The sequence below is a fragment of the Acomys russatus genome, chromosome 6, assembly GCF_903995435.1.
Source record: "Acomys russatus chromosome 6, mAcoRus1.1, whole genome shotgun sequence".
NCBI lineage: Eukaryota > Metazoa > Chordata > Mammalia > Rodentia > Muridae > Acomys > Acomys russatus.
The window spans coordinates 15,174,944-15,198,128 of record NC_067142.1 but is presented as its reverse complement, the minus strand read 5'-3'; the positions used below and the strand labels follow the sequence as shown (position 1 = coordinate 15,198,128).

Below are 23,185 nucleotides of genomic sequence, written 5' to 3'. Positions count from 1 at the left end.
TTTAGGAATTTCCTGAGAGCTATGAGTTGTTTACTTCTTCAATCTCAGTGAGACTTTTTCCAAGGTAAAATATATTATCTCACTTCTTATATTTTTAAGACATAATAATCTTCTGAGTTAAGTTTATACATTGTTTAGCTCCTCTCTCTCTCTCTCTCTCTCTCTCTCTCTCTCTCTCTCTCTCTCTCTCTCTTCCCATTTCCTCTACTCTATGACACCTGAACCCTGGAGGTTGAGAAGCAGATGGATACAGATACCTATCTATAGTGGAACACTCGTACATATTCTTGTGAATAGTTATGAATACTTCCCCACTCCAAATTCTCCAATAATGTGTTCATACCAGTCATTATATCATGTTCATCTCTCACATACAATATTTTCCACTGGAAACCTTCCTTAGATTAATAAAGACATGACATGATATTGAATGTGTGTTTATAATTCTGTAATTCTTATAGTGCTTTTTAGACTATACTTCTGTAGGCATCACCAAATCATCAACAGAAATAAATAGAACTTCTGAATGTCAAGTATTCTGTCTCAGTTGGCTATCTAATAAATTCTAGAACCATAATAAAATATTTGTGCATTTTCCTCAGATTTCTTTAGTTGTGGTGGATATATGTGGATTGTTTCCTTCAGCTATTACATGTCCTTGACATCTCTTCTCATCCATCAATCCTCTAGACTATCCAGGTATGTTAGGAATTAGATATAGTGTCGATCTTCACAGCTCTGACTGGAAGTAATGAAGGGGAGGCCATGATCTCAAGACACTTCCAGTTAATCCAGTCACAATTGGTAATATATTTCATATAGACTTAAAGTAAATAGTGTGTATATTGTAGGGTGGCATTTATTATACTGTTTCATCAATTAACCTGTGTTAGCAAAATTAGTTAATGAATTACCATTTATTTACGTATGTCTTTGTTTATTCATTCTCTGGCGATTTCATATGTGTATAATATGGATACAATAGAATATGATAAAAAGTGCCACCCTCCATGTCTTCTCTTCCAGCATGTCTGGACTCTTTAAACACTATTTGTGTGTGTATGTGTGTGTGTGTATGTGTGTGTGTATGTGTGTGTGTATGTGTGTGTGTACATGCTCACATGAGTGTACATATATATTGTGGGAGATATCAGGTGTCATTCTCGGCTTCCATCCACTTTATTATTGTAGGTGGGAGTATGTGAGTGTAGGTGACGTCACAGCCCAGAAGGCATTGTCTAACCAGATTCAGGAGTTATACTCTGTTGTGAACCACTGATGTGAGTGCTGGGAACTGAGAGAGCACCAATCATTCTTAACCACTAAGCCCACATGCCCATGTAGACCTTACTTTTGAGAATAAGTATTCCATTGAACCTGGTAGCCTTTTCAGTTAAATTTGTTGGCCAATAAACCACCAGGATCTTCCTGTCTCTTTTTACATAGTTCTGGGATTTTAGGCACTTCTGGTTGTTTTATAAGAATGCTGGGAATCTGAACTCCATCCAGTCCTCATTGATGCACATAAAATATTTTACTCACTGAGTTATATTCCCAGCCCTTAAGGGGTGTTTAACAAAGGATGTGCTTTATGGATTTCTAATGTACATATCTCATGTATGAATTTAAATATTAGGAGATAAAGTTGCAAAGATGACCCAGCTGTGAGGCTATAGAACATGGGAGATATTCTTTCTAGATGTGATGCTCATTACCCATGATAACCAGCAGTGCCAAGAATTTCACAGGTTCAACTTGAAGTCAAGTGAGCACAGTGTACATAGATATAGTGTTAACATTGACTGCAAAGGTTCAGAAGATCACAGGAAATTGTGAAAATCTCTCTAGATGTGGCTGGTTTCCTTTTATAGTCCACACTCATTATGGACATTTTTGTTAATGTGTATGCAAAGAATAAATTATGGAATTTTACTTTCAAGGTAATTACAGAAAATCAGGTTTTTATCCATTCAAAATTTTGTTTATTAAAGATAATTCTATATCCTTGAAGAGAAAAAACAATTAAGTTGCCATTATGAATTCTCAATCTGAGAATTTTATTTGCTTAGTAAATAAACTAAAAACTTGTGTTTTTGTGGTTTCTGTATATCAAATAAGTATAATCCTGTCCTGTCCACAGTGCCCTTCACCTCTGTTTCACCCTGCAAAGTTAGTACATTATTAATCTTTTCCAAGTTGTAACTAAGTAGTCTTCCATTTTTTGAGTGTTACAGAAGTAATAACATTTTACAGTACAATTTTTTTTGTATTAAAACATAGTGAAAGAATATGCCAGTAACATACAATAATTCTTCCAAGGGGCTATGGATATTGCTCAGTGCTAAAGTGCTTGCCATGTAAGAACGTTAACATGCATTCAGCAGACATGAACAAAACTTGTCCCAGTGGCATACTTCTGTAATCTCATCCTTGAGGAAGAAGCAGGAACCCTCTTGGAGCTCTCTGGCTATCCAGTGTGCCTAATTGCAGAGAACTACATTCAGTGAACAATGAGAGTCAGAGAGAAAGGTCAGTTGGGAGAGAGAATGTTAGTGTACCAATAACAAGGCCTTCATTTGTTCCCAGCACTATGGCATAAAACTAGGCACATGTTACATTCTTACTACTCAGGAACTAGAGACCGGAGAGGTAGAAGTTCAAAGTCACCATTGGAAATGCTGTGAATTTAAGAACAACTTGGGCTATACGAGCTTCTGTCTCAAAAATAATAACAAGACCAATAAAAATGACATGGAATATGAGGAAGATACTCAGTGTTAACCTCTAACCTCCATATGCATATGCAAGTGCACATGTATAACTGCAGATGCACATGAATATATATATACTCTCTCTCTGTCTCTCTCTGTTTCTCTCTCTGTCTGTCTCTGTCTGTCTCTGTCTCTCTGCCTCTGTCTCTCTCTGTCTCTCTCTCTCTGTCTGTTTCTCTCTCTGTCTCTCTCTGTCTCTCTGTCTCTGTCTCTGTCTCTGTCTCTGTCTCTGTCTCTGTCTCTCTCTCTCTCTCTCTCTCTCTCTCTCTCTCTCTCTCTCTCTCTCTCACACACACACACACACACACACACACATACACACTCACCATTCATATAAATTATTCACTGGATACTTTGACAGATACTTTTCAGTGTGTGCTTACTCATATAATTCATAAATTTGTTTAGATCATGACTTCCTGACTTTCACTATCTGTCTTTCATCCTAACAGACGTGGGGGACAGTATGATAAATGGAATGAGGCAGAAATACAATGTCTAATACTATGTGATAACATGAATACAATTTGGCTAAACTGATTTTTATGAAAATTGAGAGCAAAGATCTGGGAATTAGAGGCTGGAGTAGGAACAAAGAGGTACTGGGGAAAAGATACAATTAATTGAAGTTGCATTAAATAAGGCTCCTCTATTCTATGTATGTCCAGTTGCATTAAATAAGGCTCCTCTATTCTATATATGTCCATAGTGTGAAGGAAGAAATTATAACAAATGTCTATTCACCCCAGATAGTCGATAGAAGACAGAACAAATAAGGCTACTACCAAAGCTCAATTCAACAAAGTAAGGATACTACCAAAGCCTAGTTTGGCAAAGATGTACATTTATTATGCCCCCTTACAGTGCATTGGTAAGGAATTAAAGGGGCATAGGGTAATAGTACAACAGCTGCTTCACCACAAAGTTCCATCCTATTGTGGATGATAACCTCATGAACACTGCACAGATTCCCCCTTCCCTAACTTTCCACTCTTTATGTACTTGAACCTTACAAGGAAACTCCTAGCTGGAAAAGAAGAAAAGTAAAATGGCTTGACTTCAAGAAGAGGGTTTTGTGATCCTCCCCGCCCCCACCCTCTGTTACTAGGCAGTGTTAGTAGCTCCATTCACATTATCACAGACCTAGATAACTATATATTGCATAGTTCAGTTCTTTGCCATGGATATGAGGCTGAACTGATCTCTACTCTAACAGCATAAAGGATCAATATCTTGTCCAGAGAAAACAGACCATATTTCTCAACAAAATTGAATATGTTTTGGAAAGTAGATATACTTACTCTGAGTTGACATGAAATTATGTATGTATATATTGAGAGATTTCATGTTACCACATACATTTGTCTAACTTTTATTTCTCAAGGAAAGGACTGTCTCAGATAAGAATCAATGCCAAAGCATAAAAACACTGACTGAATATTTTGCAGAAAACTCTAAAATGCTACATTACCATGCCAGAACAAGGCACATATACCACTTTATCCCTCTGGTCATATTACCATCTCCACACACTCTCTCTTCTTTCAAACTAGACCCAAAAGAATCATCAGACTTCTCACAATGGGGATATAGAAATGACTGAACCAAAAATCCAGAGTTGCCATAGTAAAGGGCATCTCTCTTTCAACTCTAGGCTTGGCTTACAATGAAGAGATCAAATGGTTCCAAATGTCAGAATGAAATTAACAAGAAGAGTAAGTCTTGAGAGGTTACTATAAACCAGGCACTGGTCCCAGAAAAGCCTGATGCAGGTGCCCATGGCACTGCCATCCCATCTCCTTAAGCACAGGCTGCAATATCACTGTTAGAACATGGGCCTGCACCTTTATGCCAGATCTCATAGGCTGAACCCTGCCACGGCTCCCTACCACTCTCACTGCAGAAGAGTTCTCTTTATGAATCAGTCTGTCTGCCACCACTGAAAGGTTATAAAATGTCAGAAATTTTATTTGTTCTGAGGATAGGTCCAAACTTATCAGAGAAATTTCTTCACAGGAGCTCTAAATACTGATTTCTGAAGAGGCTCCTCTGGTTTCTCTTGATATCCCTTGCATTGCAGCTATATATTTTTAACATTCTCCCTATATCCCTGTTATTTTTATTGTTAATGAAACTCCTGCCCAAGCTTTAAACCGGGCTTCTCCTTCTCTCCCAGGCTCTACCATATCTTGGTTTCCATCTCTTGTGCTATTTTTATATAATGCTATTCCTCCCATCTGGGGGCACAATTGCAGCCTTGAGACTGTCTTACTTAATACACCTTACTGGAGGGAGCTTTGTGACAACTCCCTTGCAGGACCTGCTGCTGTTCTTCTCCTGTTTTGTTTGATGATCACTTATGGGAATTTGTACCTCAGTATGGTGTGTAGGGGTGCCTACAATTGAATGGTTGCTTGGATTCTACATAGGTTGGTTCTATTCTATGTGACTCCTTATAAGAGAGATCTTCCAGACTTCCTGAACATTCCTGTGACCTGAGAAGCATCAAAGATGAGAAAAAAAGAATAGTTGCCATGAGGAAAGATAATGATTTCTTTTTTTTTCTCTTCTCTGTCGTCTCAGAATCGGACGTTGCTGACTTTGATGGCCGGAGCTCACTTTTGTACAGGTTCAACCAGAAGACAATGAGCACTCTCAAAGATGTGATCTCCCTGAGGTTCAAGAGCATGCAAGGCGATGGGGTTTTGTTCCATGGAGAAGGTCAACGTGGAGACCACATCACCCTGGAGCTACAGAATGGCAGGCTAGCCCTATACCTGAACCTGGGTAAAGTCAGACCCATGTGTATGTGTGTCTATGACTGTTGAGGCCAGAGGGGAAGCATGGGTGTTTTCCTGGATCTCCACCCCTTTTTGTGATAGTCTCTTACTAAACTTGTAGTTTGCTGATTTGTCCAGGCTGATTGACAAACAAACCCCAAGGATCTTCTTTCCCTATCCACCCTACACCTATCTGCTGGGATTGCAATTATGAGTCACTGCAGCTGGCTTTTGCCTGAGTCCTAAGGATTGAAATCAAATCCTCATACTTGTGATGCTTTGTCATGCATTGGATATCTGTTCTGTGTGGTGGTCATGGTTGTTGTTGTTGGTGGTGGTGGTGGTAGTGGTGATGTGTGTGTGTTTGTGTGTGTGTGTGTGTGTGTGTGTGTGTGTGTGTGTTGTACAAACATGAATATAAAGGTATGCATACATATGCACACACCTATGGAGAACTGAACAAGATACTAGGTATGTTGTTCTCTCTGTGTACTACTGCCTTGAGACAGAGTCTATTACTGACCCAGAGCTTAAATTTGGGGCTAGGCTGAGTGGTCACTGGGCTCTTAAGATTCATCTATTTTTGTTATTGGGTGCTAAGGTTACAAGTACTCACAGGCATGCATTTATTATTTTTATTTTATTTTACTATTATCATTATTTAGGATGTGAGTGTTATGAATCCAAGTACAGGTCTACAAGTGTATATATCCATCAATTTTTTTTACAAGGTCATTATAACATACATTGGAGGATCTTCCTGCACATCAAAAAAAGTTACTGGAGTATTAAGTGATCTGTTTCCTTTGTATTCATGGGTGTACAATAGCAGTTTTGTTCAAATATTTCATCATTCTTGGGGGTAGATCAGCATGTATTTTCAATTCTTTTGACAGAGCTATCATTCTGTGATAAAGACAATATTTCTTTTTATGAGAAGGTACAACATAACTTTGAAGTATCTCTTAATATACATATTGACAATGAGTTTTTTCAGACCTCAAACTCTTAAAAAATTTAAAACATGTGAGGCACCAGAGTACATGTGAAAGTCATATCCCACTCTCCACTCAACTGTGGAGAATGTTCTGTCCATTGGCTAGATCTGGGTTGGGGTTTAAAGTTTACCGCCTGTATTGTCCTTGGCTGGTGCCTTAGTTTGAGTGGGACCCCTGGGATGAAATCTGCCTATCATAATGTTCTACTTGTAGGTTTCTAGGACCCTCTGGATCCTTCTACTTTGCTATTCTCCCATGCTTCTCTCATCTACGGTCCCAATACTGGTGGCACTCAGAGGAAGGATAGCAGGTTACCAAGAAGAGACTTGATACCCTATGAGCATATACAGGGGGAGGAAATCCCCCTCAGGAACAGTCATAGGGGAGGGAAATAAGGGGAAAATGGGAGGGAGAGAAGAATGGAAGGATACAAGGGATGGGATAACCATTGAGATATAACAAGAATATATTAATAAAAAATTAAAAAAAAATTTAAACATGTACTTATTATAGTGAGATTCTCATAACTGATCTGACGAGGCACATAAAAAAAAAAAAAACTCAACTAAGTGTCAGGAGAAAACACCTAATTGTTGTGTTCTTAGTGGGAATTAATATGTGTGAATGGAAAAACCAAATTTCTGGCCTTTCTTTTGATAATATGGCCTGGCCTTGTATGAGTGAATCTGGGACCTGAACACTTTACTGGATTAATAAAGAGTACCTTCTTGCCTCTGTGGTAGGATGTTACTTCTTTCTCTGGGTGAACTACTTTAGAGGCTTGCTTCATTGCCAGTAGGTCTGCATTCACTATACCCAACATATTTTTTCTTTTTTATTGCATAATTTTACATAAACACTTACATTATTACACATATATACAATAAACTATCTACAACAAGAAGATCCACAAAGCATTCAGGAACTATACAAATCTTACATTCATAATGTTTTGGATATTTGTATTTGGCATCCTTGTAGAAAACATCTTTACTATCGTTATGAATCTAAACTGAATGTAAATCAATATCTATCATATCACATCATTATCAATTTAAAACATTTATTAAATCTAAAAACATCTTAACCCCTAAACAACTAAGTTTAATTGTGAAACTAAACTATCTGGCCTTCAACCCCATTAGAGACTTGAGAAGTAATAAAACTTAATTACCTGAGTATACATGAGTACATGTTAGCAACTTCACAAATGAGAAGATGACAGAGACAGTTTTCTGCCTGAACAGTCATCCATAACTCTCTATAACATTGGAGCATTATCATCAGCCTTCTGACCCAATATATCTGACAAACATATTTGTGAGGCAGGAACTATTGAGGACTTTCTTTCTTTCTTTTTTTTTTTTTTTTGGAGTACAAAGATCTTCTTAATTCTTTTTTTATTAATTTATTCATATTACATCTCAATTGTTAGCCCTTCCTTGTTTCCTCCTATTCCTCCCTCCCTCCCTCCCACTTTCCCCCTTGTCCCCTCCCCTGTGTCTGTGATTGAGGGAGACCTCCTCCCCCTATATATGCTCTGAGAGTATTGAGTGTCTTCTTGGTAACTCGCTATCCTTCCTCTGAGTGCCGCCTGGCCAATCTTCTTAATTCTTTTTTTTTTTTTTTTATTAATTTATTCTTGTTACATCTCAATGTTTATCCCATCCCTTGTATCCTTCCATTCCTCCCCCTCCCATTTTCCCATTATTCCCCTCCCCTATGACTGTTCCTGAGGGGGATTACCTCCCCTTGTATATGCTCATAGGGTATCAAGTCTCTTCTTGGCTACCAGCTGTCCTTCCTCTGAGTGCCACCAGGTCTACCCCTCCAGGGGACATGGTCAAATGTGAGGCACCAGAGTATGTGAGAAAGTCATATCACACTCTCCACTCAACTGTGGAGAATATTCTGACCATTGGCTAGATCTGGGAAGGGGTTTAAAGTTTACCTCCTGTATTGTCCTTGGCTGGTGCCTTAACCATGTTCATAGCAGCCTTATTCATAATAGCCAGAACATGGAAACAGCCTAAGTGTCCCTCAGTAGAAGAGTGGATAAAGAAACTGTGGTACATATACACTATGGAATACTACTCAGCTATTAAAAACAAGGAATTCCCGAAATTTGTGGATAAATGGATTGAGCTAGAAATGATCATAATGAGTGAGTTAACCCAGAAGCAGAAAGAATCAAATGGTATATACTCACTTATATCTGCATACTAGCCCAAGGGACATGTCCCACGAAAGCCTTCACTTACCAGGAAACTGGGACAGAGGGGAGGGCATCCTATTGGGACTCTAAATGAGAGACGCATGGGAGAATAGCAAAATAAAAGGATACAGAGGGTCCTAGAAACCTACAGGTAGAACAATATGATAGGCAGATTTGGGCCCAGGGGTCCCACTCAAACTAAGGCACCAGCCAAGGACAATACATGAGGACTTTCTTAACCTGTCATCATAGAGTTTGGATGTTGACTCTGCCAGCATCCAAGCTTGCCCATCTTTAGGCAGAATTCTGTCTGTGGCATAAATGAGGACATTTTACCCAGTAGCTTGTTTGCCGCAGCTGAAGCTGTCTCCATAGGGTGGTTCTTTGATGCTCATCATCTTCTTTGAAGTAGGCTGAGTGTCGCCAGGAGTTAACCTGTCTCATTTTAAGTGTATCTTTAAGATACTGAAACCATCTCTAAATGCCTATTCTGTGTGTCTCTAAGGTTTTTGAAGACTTTGTCAAACTGTTTTACCTTATCTTTCTATAGAATAATACCTATCTGTTAGAATTAGGATGTATATTCTTGTAATCAAATTAGACTAATAATTGATATGACCATGAGTTGATCAGCTAATAATTAACTTTCATAACTTGCTTGTCCTAAGAAACCTGCAATAGCACTTTAGAAGTACTGGAAGTAAACCTTGTATTATAATTGAGTTATTTTGAGTAAAATACTCACATATTAAAGTAGAAATACAAAAAGTGGATTAATGAATCTACACATCAACTTAATGCCTTAATTGTTACAGTGTTATTTTTACTTCACTGGTATAGAATTGTGTATATCAATGCAAAATAAGTTTAACTTTAGATATATTGGTATAGAATTCAAATCTACCCAACATCTTACTCCAGTACAGAAGAGTGGTGGTCCCTTATTCCTTCTCATGGAAGAAAGGAAGGGCAATGCAGGCTCCAGAAGGCAGGTGCTGAGTTCCTAGGGGCACTGAGTAGAAATGATCATATTGAGTGAGTTAACCCAGAAGCAGAAAGACTCATATGGTATATACTCACTTCTATTTGGACACTAGCCCAAAAGGCATGTCCCATGAAAGTCTTCACTTACCAGGATATTGAGATAGATGTGAGGACATCCTACTGGGTCTCTAGGTCAGATAAATATAGGAGAATGGGAAAATAGAAGGATTCAGAGTGTCCTAGAAACCTATAAGAAGAAGATTGTGATGGGTGGATCTGGGCCCAGAGGGATCTGCTCAAACTGCTGCACTAACAAAGGATAATACAAGCAGTAAACATCATGCCCCTACTCTGATCTAGCAAATGGACAGGAAATTCTCCACAGTTATATAGAGAGCAGGGACTGGCTCTGACATGAACACTTGTACCCCATATTTGACCACTTCCCCTTGGTGGGGAGGCATGATGGCACTCAGAAAAAGAAAAAACAGGCTATCAATATGAGATTTGATAGCCTATGACCATATAGTGGGGGAGGGGTCACCCTCCATAATAAACCTAAGGGAGGGGTATAAGGTGAAAGTGGAAGGGAGGGAGGAATGGAGGATTCAAGTGATGGGATAACAATTGAGATGTAATCTGAATAAGTTAATAAAAAAATTTAAAAAAGAAACTTGATCCAAAATAAAATGAGCTTTTCTCTAGGAAAAAATGAAAAGCAAAGGTGTACATTAGAGCTAAAACAAAGCTCATTTTATTTTAAAATTAATGATATTCATTGATTCGTTTGTATGTGCGTGTTGTGTGCCATGGCACAGTTTTAAAGATCTAAGAACAACTTTCAGCAGCTGGACCTCACATTTTTTCCACTGGGTACCCTAGGACCCAACTAATGTCTTCAGGATCAATAGCATATATTTTTAACCTGCTGAGCCATCTTTCTGGGACACAAAGAGCCCGCTTTGTCTGAGACCTCCCTTCTTGTTTCCCCTTTAATATTTACTAGTATAAAGGAGGAAACACATCATTATTAGTATTTACTATCAAGCAGGGAAGAAGGAGAAGTGTAGTCCAATGCAAAGTGATTTAAAAGGAATGAGCTGATTGCATGATGAAGTTACATTATATAAATGCAGGTTTATCACAGAGAGATTGTGGAGGAGAAGAGAGACAGGTGCAGAGAGAGGAGAGAGAAAATGTGGGGAAGAGAAGAAGAGATACAGACAGAGAGAAGAGAGCACAGAGCAGAGAGCAAGGAAAGGGAAGCAAATGTCTACAGTATGTAGTGTAGGACCTCTAGGAAAGCATAGACACTGCCCCTGGGCTAGGGAATTAGGATAGAGGGTAGGTTATTCCAGCCATGTCCTACAACATGTAGGGACCTAAAAATGCCTGAAACCCCAACACAGAGTACAAGCTCAAGATATAGAGGATTCTAGAGCAAGCTGTACTTTACGCATCAGGAGGAGAACATAGGACTCTCTATTGTGTAGCCTCCCTGCCAGAAAAAAAAAACAATATGGGTCTTTATTCTGGTCTTTTTTTACTGAGAGTTCCAAATATTCTTTTGGCCTCTTTGGTAAATATAAGAAAAATGAAGCAGGAACAACCTACAGATTTCCAAATTTAATTTATGAAATTGACACCTAACATATGAGATGAATATAAATTGTGCGTTGCAGAGGATGCTGTTGCTAACTTTGTTGTCATACAAGCATAGGAAATTGAATTCAATACCCAGAAACTCTGCCCCTCTAAAGCCAGATGTTGTACATGCTTGTGATCCTAGTACGGGGGAGGCAGGGACACAAGGATCCCTAAGTCTTGCTGGCCAACCTGCCTAGCCTATTTGGTGAGTTCTATGCCATTGGGGATCCCTTCTTTAAACAAAGAAAGAAAGAAAGAAAAAACCAGGAACAAGATGGAGTATAATTGAAGAACTAAACTTCAATGGAGATTGACCTTCTGTGTGTGCATGGACACACACACACACAAGACACACACCAACAAACACACACACAGGAACACAGGTACACATGCACACTCACACACTCATACAGATAAAAAATAAATATAAGGAAGAACAGTAAACTGAAGACATATGTAATGAACTGTTGTTCTAGTGGCAGTTTATGTTATCTAATTGTCTGTGCAGTGTCCAAATTGGTTTTGTGGTTAAATTTCACTTGGTAGTTGTCCTTGTTGTAGATTCCAAGGGTAGCCTGGTTTTTGTTTTGTTTTAAGTACTAACTGAGCATGAGATTTACTTGTTATTCCATGGGGGTAGAGTATCTCCCCTCCCAACATTTACAGGGTTCCTTGCATCAATTGCCTATGGCAGTCTTGCCTCTGCAGAATAACAAAGTTAAGAACCAAACAGCAGATGGAGAATCAAAGGGCAGAGGCACTATGTGACTGGTGAGCTATTGTAAAATACTGAATAAGATATCCACAGAGCATGGAAGTTTCTCATCCTTACAGCAGTAACATGCTTTAACACTGAAGTAGAATGTTGGCTGATCTCAGCTCATATATGCTTGGAACGGTGAGAATCTTGGCATAGAATACTAGCAGAGCTAGCTCTCCTTTGGGGGCCAGGTGCAGGCTTCAGAGGCAAAAGCTATGGATGTAATGGCAACTTATCATGGCAATAGTGAGTTTCTTCAATTCTGAAGAAAGTGACCACATGTTTTATAGCTCTTTTGGATTTCACACAATTAAGTAAATAGCATGTGTTTATAAAATAGTTATCAAATCTTCTGCATTTCTTTCCTATTATCTGTTTTGCAAGTCTACACTCAGGCACTTAAATATATATGCATATCTAATCTCATTTATGTCACATTACAGTCCTATAGAGTATTTGCTTTCTGTTTTGTTTTATTGAAGAACAGAATGTCATGTATCCCAGGCTGGCTTTAAACTTGCTATGTAGGTGAGAATTTCCTGGAACTTCAGGTCCTCCTGTCACCATCTGAGTGCAGAGATTACAGGTATCACATGCCCAGTTCATGTAGTGCTAGGGATGGCACCTAAGACAACATGGATGTTAGGTAAGCACTCTAACAATTGGACTACATCTGTAGTCTCCCTGTATATTATTTCTAACCTCATTCCATGATGCCTGTCACTTATGTATGATCTCAAGATTGCACATATGAAGAACATGCATCTGAAGGCTCTTTGAATCTTACCTAGTGTCCTGATATTAATCACTAAGATGCTATGTGTCCACATAAAACAGTATAGTACTAAATATCAGGTGGCCGACATTCATGTGTTAAGATCTGAGGGTGATTGTTCAAGGTGACCTTATATTCTTGGTAACTGATAGTGAAGTAGGAGGACAGATGTTTAAACAATGTGAATGGGTATGAAATGTTCTTTGTCAATTCTGTAACTTGTTGAATAAGCATAAGGTGACCTATGTACTCATTACCCGTTGCTATGCCAAAATGCCCAACCAAAGCATGCAAAGAAGGAAGGAATTATTTCACCTCACAATTTAATGCTACAGTCCATCTTTGTGGGTTAGATGTATCAATAAAGAAGTTTATAAGTGGTTATATTGCATCTATAGTCAAGAAGCACAGAGAGATGAAAGTCCATGCTCAGCTCACTTTCTCCTCCATATTCACTCCTGGTCCCCATTTTCTGCCCACATTTAAGGTGGTCTTCCACCTCAACCCTCTCTGTAAACTCTCTTATGAACATGTCCAGAAGTTTGACTCCTAGATGATTTGAGATCCTGCACAATTGGCAGTGAATATAACTCATCACTTGCCAGTCATTTAGCGATGAGCTGAACACTATTGGTCTATTGTCATTCCTTAGTATTAACACATTTCTACCTACCTTCAAGTTTTGTAACATTAATTAAAATGTACCAACTATGCACCACTTAAACCGTGTTACACAAACTCATTATGAAAACACCTTTATATTGGTAACAAGACACAGAAGTTGGACACAAGTAATAAGCAAGAATGGAGCAATGCACACTGGATTTCTAAAGTATTTCATTACTTTCATGATATCCAGTAATTTTTCTGACTTTTTAAGAGCACAGTTGGTGTGAGGGTGGGATCAAGCCAGCTGGAATCACTTTTTTTTTGTGTTTAATGTTCCCACTTTTGTCCTTAGGAGAGCACTGTGAGTCTTACCTATAAAAGAAATGCTACAGAGTCATGGATTCCTGATCCTGCCTGATATATTCAACTGTAATTTGCATGGGCATTCTGTGTAAGGCTTTCTGCCTTTTTTCCTTCACCATTGCTCTCAAATTGATCCTGTTGTATTTCAGATGTTTTTAAAGTTGGAGTTCCTCCACTCCTACTATGAAACACTGCTCACAAGCAAAAGACTGGCAGGGTTGAATGTAGGTATTAAGAACACAGAGACGGGAGTGTATGGGAATCTCCTTTGGCCAGCATGAAGAATGGAGAGACTTTTAGCTTTGGGGTCAGGTGGATGCTGAATGGTAACTGATTCTCTGATCATTTTGTAAATCACACCTTCTATGAAACCAACCTATTTTTAAATCCTGGTTTGTGTTCAGGAATGATTGCAACAATCAATAGAGGAGTTTAGAGAGCTAGCCCAGTGTTTCTTGCTCTTGCAGAGGACTGGACTTTGGTTTCTAGGATCTGTCAGGCCTCTCACAGATGTCTATAATCCTTGACCTCTTCTTGCCTTCATGAGGACACACACATACACAAAGGCAAAAAATAAAATAAAATAAAAATTTAAAGTACCAAAAGAGTATGAGGAATGTTATCTATGTAAGAATCTTGATAAGACTGGAAAGATGAGTCTTTGGTAAAGCGCTTGCTGTTTGAGAATGAGGGTCTGAGTATGACATCCAAAATCCACAAAGACTGACTTGATTCACTTGCACAAACTTGTAACCTCAGGACTGCAGAGGCAGAAATATGCAGATTCCTGGGACTCTTTAGTCAGTCAGCCCATTCTACCCTTCCCAGGGTAAAGGTAAGCTTATTGTCATTGTGAAAATGTCAGAGTGAAATTGTCAGAGTGAAAATAAGCATGAAGCTGTAAGTGTAAACATTTACATCTGGAGGGATGACTCAGTGGTTAAGAGTGCAGAGGATGGGCATCCAAGTCTCAGTATGCACATAGTCGGGCTCATATTGCCTATAACTCTGACTCCAGAATATTGCAAGTGCTGTTGTGACTTCCATGGGCACCTGGACTCAAGTGCTCATATATACTCAGAGATATAGACACACACACTCACATAAAATCAACCACTAATGAAACATAAATATTTAAAGGGCTGCGGGAGAGATGGCTCAACACTTAAACACACCTTTGCCCTTGCAGACACAGTGTGTTCCATTCCCAGGACTCACATGGCAGCTCATAAACTTAGGTCCATGATTCCAGTTCCCAGGAACTCAGTATCCTCTTCTAACTTCCATAGGCATCAATCATGCACATGATGCACACACATACATGTGAGTATATAAAATATACTTAAAAACTAAAAGTAATAAATCTTTTAAAACTGTAAACACACTTTCCCATGTGCATTGCAAGAAATAAGGCTTAAAAAGTACATATGTTATCTTCAAATTAAATAGAAAAAGTTCCATTTAATTATAAATACATTTCTTGTATTTCTGTCCCCAAATCCAGCTTCTTCCTTGTCATTATGTCATTTGTATCCTTCTCAGCTGTTCACAAAGACTTCAATCTTGTCCTAATAAATTGAAAATCTCTTAAAAGGAGGTAATTGAACATCAAATACAATTGAGATAAAACTGGAAACAGGTGTCCTGAGACAAAAACTTTTGTAGTGTGCTGAGAATTATATTTTCTATGCTTTCCAGAACAACCATCTAGATTTCTAGGGGAAGTTTCATTATGTGTTCTTTGTTCTAAGCTATTACTCTTCCAGTAGCAGAATGTTGTTTCCTGAATTTATTTTATCAACCTACTTTTCACTAAATTTAATGTAAGGTATATGAATTTTAGTGCAAAATAACTAAGGAAGGAGTGGATGGGATCCATTCATATCATCCTCTTTTGGAGTCAATTCAAAAGTAAATTTATTGGAAGGTGAGATTGCTCAGTGGGTAAAGGTGCTTGTTGTCAAGGTTTACAACTTGAATTCAAACCCTATGACCCAAGAGGTAGAAGAAAAGAACCACTTCCCACAATTTTTCTCTGGGCTACAAGTGCTCACCGTTGCATGTTTGCACTTACACTGTCCCTCTGAAGGAGGGGTAAACTTGTTTTTGTTATGATCCCAAGTGTGGGATGGAAAAAGGTCCTGTGAGAGAACAGGTGATGTTAATCCACTAGAAGACAAACCACTTCATGTGGGAGCTTGATTGTTACCAGCTGAAAAAAAAATCCATGAACAGACTCGGGGATGAGATATATAAATGAGGCCAAAACTGGAGGCAGGGCTTTTGGAGACTTGGGATAGTTTTGGCTGTTCATTGCTCCACTTAGAGATGCTCCTAGAGAGAACTATTCTAAGGAAGGTTTCAGTGCTCCAGGCTCCTATTGAGATTCTGGGTCATGGTTACTCCCATTTCCAGCAGAAGTAATCCTGCTGATTATGCCAGGAGAATTGTTCCTCAGAACTGATATCCTTACAATTTGTTATTGTATTATTTAATCCTCTTCTATTTTTTTCAGTTGGTCGGGTTATAAGGGATGAATGCTCAGTTATTAAGTTTGTAATAAAATATATTTGTTAAGAAAATTGAGCCTACATCTCTCATAAATACGTGTGATAAAAATCGAAACTGTATGGATGTAACTTAGTAGTAGATCATACTAAGAACCCATCCATCATGTTGAAAACACTGAATTCTTTTTCGAAGCCACCAAAGAAACATGTGAAATTCCTTTTAATTCAAGAGACAGTCATTTACATAAGATAAACATAATTTAATAATTTTCTTTCTGGTTATTAAAATAGTTATTCTAACTCTAAAATTTAGAATAAAAGAAAAATCTTTGTAATAATGTGACATCTTTGTGCTTTATGAGTTAATAGTGTCTATTGGTTTATTATCAGTGTTTAGTGTGCATTTGGGCATTTCTATTCAACTTGTGTACTTTCTAAATTAAGGATTTTAAGTTATTGCATGTTTTGTTTATTAGCTGTCACTTTTAATTTCATCTAAAAGTACCATATTTACTCATAAATATTTAAAAGTGCTATGATAACTACATAAATGCCCCTTCAACAGCTATCTTATATTTTTTTGTTGATTTTCCATGTATGTTTAATCTCACTTCAAACTTTATCTCAAATTTTTAAATCATTACTCATTTTTTTGAGCCACTTATTAATTTATTGTCTTAGAAAACATTTCCAGAAAGCAGATGACTGTGTTAAAGGGCCAGGTCTTAAAGATCCCTATTTTCCTTAGACTTAGCAAGGTAGCTTTGTGCATCTTCACCTCAGTGACCATGTTTTCTTAAGAAGTTCATCTGTGATAGTGCACTAATAAGGTTAAGACAGCACAAACTGGCAAGCTTCCAACATAAAGCAAGAATTGTGTTTGTAAATGCAAAATGGAGATATATGTTGGGAGCTTTCCTCTGTTCTGAAAACAGGGAAGGACTATTAAAGAGCACAGAAATTATGCTGATTCTTTTATTTTTCTCTTTGTATTTTTCATATGTAAGCATGGTAGACTCTCTTGAGTACAAGGTTTCCATGTATGTGGGTATATGTGCACCTGTGTGCTCCTGAAAATGGAGGTCCACATTTGATGTTAGAAATCATCCTTGATTGCTCTTCCTCCTTATTCATCAAGGGAGCAACTTTCAGACAAGTCCAGATCAGTCAGATAGGTAGCCTAGTGAGGCAGTTTGCACTGGAAACCTCAGTCTCCACTGTCCAGGCCTAGGATTACAGTGAGCCACTACCTTTACCAGGCATTTAGTAGGGTTTCTAGAGTTCTGAATTCTGGTCCTGGAGCTTTCCCCAAAAGCACTTGGGCTGCTGAGCCATCTCTCCAGCCCTCAAATAATAAAACTTTAACAGAAAAATGTCTTCAGTGTCAAAATAAAGAAAACACAAAACACAATATACAAAAGGATCAAAGAACAGAAAATTTATATTACACAAAATAGACTAAGTCCACATTTTTGGAAGAACAAATGGGTAAAAGTCAGAGAGAATATGGCTCACAAAAATTTTTTTTTAATTCTACTCATATCAAGAGAAATCCACAGTAAGTGGCTTAGTAAGGTGGCTCAATATGTCAAATGTTTGCCACATAAGCCTGAGAATCTGAGATTGGGTCCCCAACACCTGTGTAAATAATCCAGCTTTCTTCTACAGGTTGAGAAAGAGATAATAGAATCTCCAGAAACTCATAAGCTGGTTAGGCAGGGCTATGCAAGGGCAAATAATAGACCCTGTCTGAAACAAGATGGATGGTGAAGACTGATATTTAATGCTGTCCCTGACCTTCAAAGGTGCATTGTGGCATCTATACACACATACTTTTTCACTCTCTCTCTTTCCTTTTTCTCTCTCCCTTCCTATCTCCATCCCTCCGCCCTCCCTTCCTCCTTCTCTTTCACTCTAAAAAAGAATGTGTTTTAAAATTACTCCAATGTATAATTCTTGCCAATGAGACACTCATAAATTAGAGCAGGAGTTTAAGTTGGCATAACTTTTTAAGGAGCTGAGTTGGCAGCAAAAATCAAATCACACATTGCTGCTAACCTAACCTTCTGCTGTTAATCAAATGCAGCAGGTGTCTCATACTCAGGGTCCAGAAGGATGCTGCTAGTTCTGTCAGCCAGTTCTCCTCTTGTGAGGGACACTTCCACTGTCCTTTATACTCCTCAGCGTGGGTAGTAGTTCCTCCATGCTTGGTGGACCCTACCTCTTCTTGTGTAGTCAGCCTCTTGTCTGTGTTTATGTGAGCATCTGTCCTAATTACTATTGGAAGACACCAACACTAAGCTCTCTGAAGAGAGAGCTCCACCTCCCCTCTGTGTCTTCTTTCTGTATGACCTTGACCAGAACAGGTAGGTTACAATGCGTTCATAAGAAAGGCAGGAAAAAGAGAGGGGGATATTAATTGAGGCATTATCATAATCTGTCAGTTATGAGAATTCAAGGCTTGTGAATAAATAAATAATAAATAAATAAAAAACAGAAGCAGACATTAAATCACCAGCCATACTTTCCAAGTATGCTAAGTGTGTTGTACCCACTCCAGCTCCTGCAGGAAGCCAGGACTTGTTACGCAGTGAGACAATCATCACCTTCAGGCCATATTGAAGGTAAGAGTGAGCATCCCACAGGGAGGTTAGCTGCTCCTGAGCCCTGAATGTCACACAATGCTACCTGTGCACAGGTGAGTGCAGGTAGGGTTGAGGATGGCATAGTGCAAGAAAGAAAAGAGATACACTTAGCTATCATATTCTGAGTGGAGTCGGGACATAATTCTCTCAAATGAAAATTATTGTACCAGAGGCCCAAATCATGTTTCAGTGGGTAAAGGTGCTTGCTGACAAGCCCAATAGCTAGAGTTAGATTCCAGCACACACATGATGGAAGTAGAGAACCAACTAACCACACACACACACAATTAATAAAGATTTAAAAAAATGTATCAGTAATGACAGCTTCCCTTCAAAGTTGAGACAAATTCTCTGTGGCAGTGGTGGCCATAACTTTTTCATGGAAGGACTAAGTTCATATAGTTGGAACTCAACAGTTGCCGCTGGAATGGTTATGTCATTCTCGGCTCCTGCATGCACAGACACACTCTGTACGACTACGGGCTTCCTGTCCTTCAGGTTCAACACCTGCTTTCTTCATTCATATTCTTCAAAAATGGGTTTGTATATATTTAGGTATGTTTTTTCCTAAATGTAGAAATATCTCTTTTCAATCATATTCCTGTGACCAATACTATAAGCTCCCCTTTCACTACGGAACTGCTCATTTCCTGGAAACATTACATATCCTGTCAAGAAATGGGGTGTATCTCATTTTAACTAGAATGAGGTTCTGTAATCTGAGGTAAAAGCCTGTGCATGACTCCTGCAAAAAGCCTGGCAGTGTTCATTTGTAGAGGGACAGCATGAGCTTTGTTTCTTTGAAGAAACTTCAGGTACACTGTACTCAGTGATGCTGGTGGGCAGGATTCAAAGCTGCCAGGCTAAGACTCCATTCTTCATTCCTTCCTCCGCAGATGACAGCAAAGCCCGGCTCAGTAGCATTGCACCCTCAGCCATTCTGGGTAGCCTTCTGGATGACCAGCACTGGCACTCAGTTCTCCTGGAGCGTGTGGGCAAGCAGGCAAACTTCACTGTGGACAGGAACACACAGCACTTCCGGACCAAGGGTGAGACAGATGCCCTGGACATTGACTATGAGGTGAGTCAAACCTCCCAGAAGGTTCCCAGGAATGGGAGGAAACTCTGTATATAGAGCTTTTTAGTCTCCAAATCTGGGCTAGGCTACAAGGGAGGAGTCTCCAAGGAAGATTTGTGCAGAGGTCTGGAAATCCATTGGGTCTCTGATGAACTATCAACCGTACAAGTTAAAAATCAAAACTTCTTTTTTCTCTCTCTCTCTCTCTCTCTCTCTCTCTCTCTCTCTCTCTCTCTCTCTCTCTCTCTCTCTCTCTCTGTGTGTGTGTGTGTGTGTGTGTCTCTCTCTCTCTGTCTCTCTCTCTGTCTCTCTGTCTCTGTCTCTCTCTGTCTCTGTCTCTCTCTCTCTCTCTTTGTGTGTGTTTGTGCGTGGGTGGAGAGTAAGTGTGGGGTGTGTGCTTGCACATGTATCCTCGTTTAATTTCTGTTGTTGTGCTAAAATAATCTGGCAACACAGGGTTTATTTGGCTTATGAATCCTGATTAGAACCCATCATTTCAGAGACATCAAAGCAAGAAATCAAGTTGCATCCACCCACCATCAAGAGTAAAGAGAATATATATGTTTTTCCTCCTTACTTTTTCTCAAGTAGTTTTCACATTTGTGCAGTTCACAGCCCAAACCACGTGAGAGTGTAAAGCACATTCAGAAGGGCACTCCCTACCTGAATTAACAATTAAGACTGTGTCCTAAAGACATGCCACAGGCCAGTCTAATGAAGACTCAATTGAGTCTCTTGCAAGGTGATTCAAGGTTGTACCAAGTGAACCTTTAAAGCTAACCATCAAAATGTATGTGCAGATTTAAGTAAATATGTACATGTGTGTGTGTGTGTCTGTGTGTGTATGTACTTGCAGCCTCCGTGTTGTTTTTTTTATTTTGCTGCCACTTTATTTTTTTAATTTTAATATTTTATTAATTTATTCATATTACATCGCAATTGTTAGCCCGTCCCTTCTATCCTCCCATTCCTCCCTCCCTCCCGCTTTCCCCCTACTTCCCTCCCCGATGTCTGTGACTGAGGGGGACCTCCTCTCCATGTATATGCTCCTAGGGTATCAAGTCTCTTCTTGGTAGGCTCCTATCTTTCCTCTGAGTGTCACCAGGCATCCCCATCAAGGGAACAGGATCAAAAATGGGGCACCAGAGTTCGTGTGAAAGTCGGTCCTCACTCTCCACTCAGTGGTGGAGAATGTCCTGTCCATTGGCTAGATCTGCGTAGGGGTTCGAAGTTTACTGTATGGGCTGGAGCGATGGCTCAGTCGTTAAAGGCTAGGCTCACAACTAATGTTATTGTTTCTTGGTTATATTTAACCATTAATTCCTTAGCAATCAACTTTAACTAGTCAGAGTAATAAAAGACAGAAGAATTATCAAGAAAATCTGAGGTGTGAACTCGCAAGATGGTTCAGCCATTAAGTGCATTTGCTGCCAAGCCTGATGACTTGAGTTCAGTTCCCCAGAGCCACAAAGTAGAAGTATAATTTTTAAAAAAATCTCAGAAATCTTATGTGCTCCTAGAGAACAAACCCAGATAGATCCCTGGTGGAAGAGATCAGTGGGATGCATTAAACTATACTACAAAAACAGCTGAAGATCTTCTAGTTTAATAGTCACAGTATCACAGAGCAGGGTAGCCAGTGAACAATGCAGAGAGAGATGGGGCCCTTGGGGTGGGGGTAGGAGGAGAGGGGACATTTTGTTCACAGAAAGAGGCATAAATTTTACAGCAGGAGTCTCCACTGATCTTGACAGAAGTGTCCAATTAGCCTGATCAAAAGGAAAGCTGTCAGATTTGTGCGCCACATCCCAAAGCAGGGATGTCAAGCAACTCGGTGGATAAGGATTAAATAATTGCAGTGCTATGTGGAGATCAGTTACCTACAGGAGGATCAAAGGTTAGATCTTTCAGAAAAATTGAAAGCTGCCTTTTGGAGATGCCCATTATTATAACACAGACTGCATAAATGTGAATAAATATATTGGGCATAAAATTAAAATAATATTTTGAGGAAAAGAAGTCATTAATTTAAACTGGTTTGCTATGTAATTATGTCTCATTTATCTACTTATATCAGAATTTTTGTTACTTCTATGTATGGGGAACATCATATACATTAAGACGCTTACACACACTCCAAGATGAAGTTCGATTCATTGTTTTATAGATGTCCTAGACCCGGAGTCAGAAAAACTATGTCTGATTAAAAGCTGTTTTTCTATGGATTAATTGTTGAAGATTAACTGTTGTATTTATGTGTGTGTTGGTGTATGTGTGTATGTGTGTGGGTGTGTTTGGGCCAGTGTGTGTATATGTGTGAATCTGAGTGTGTGTGTGTGTGTGTGTACATGTGCATATGCGTGTGTGTGTGTGTTCCTTGGGATTGAACTGGAGGCTTCACATCCTAGGAGGATAGTCTAACAGTAAGCTATGTCCACATTCTTTTTTCATTTTTAAATTAATGTCAAATAAAATCATTTTATTATTTTAAGACAGGATTTTATGTAGCCATGGCTGGTCTTGAACTCTCATAAACTACTAATCCCTCTGTCTTTGCTTCAAGAGTACTGAGATTACAGATGTGTACGCAGACAGTACCCTCCGTATTGTGTTAATGATGGAACTCTACCAACATAGCTACACCACAGCTCCTGTATTTTTAAAATTCAAGAGAATATTTCACTTAGTTATCTGCCTTAGCCTACTGAGTGTGTAAAATTATAGGTGTGCCCCACCATACAAGGCTGTTTTTTTTTTTTTTTTTTTTTTGCATTTTTTAGGGCTCATAAAAAAAAGAAAGAAAATGTGGCAGAGATTTTGATTAACGACAAATGTATAAAAAACCATATCTTAAAGAATCAAAAGCATTCTATAAGAATCAGCTCACTATGTACAGTATAATAAAGACAAACACATTGTTTATCATTAAATTGTATGCAATGGATTCTTTAATCAAAAAAAAAAAAGCTTTTAAATTTGACACACAGAAAAAGCTATACTTTTAAGTGTTTGGTGTGGTGGTGGTGGTGTGTGTGTGTGTGTGTGTGTGT

General features: G+C 38.8%; 1 protein-coding gene across 1 annotated transcript in view; it reads left to right on the top strand.

Moving 5' to 3' along the window:
* Cntnap5 (contactin associated protein family member 5) overlaps positions 1–23,185 on the top strand; it is a 951,234-nt gene that overhangs the window by 448,767 nt on the left and 479,282 nt on the right. Inside the window, exons 5-6 of the mRNA XM_051147230.1 lie at positions 5,355–5,558; positions 19,954–20,138. Coding sequence (XP_051003187.1) covers positions 5,355–5,558; positions 19,954–20,138 — 389 coding nt within the window. The remainder of the gene's footprint in view (positions 1–5,354; positions 5,559–19,953; positions 20,139–23,185) is intronic.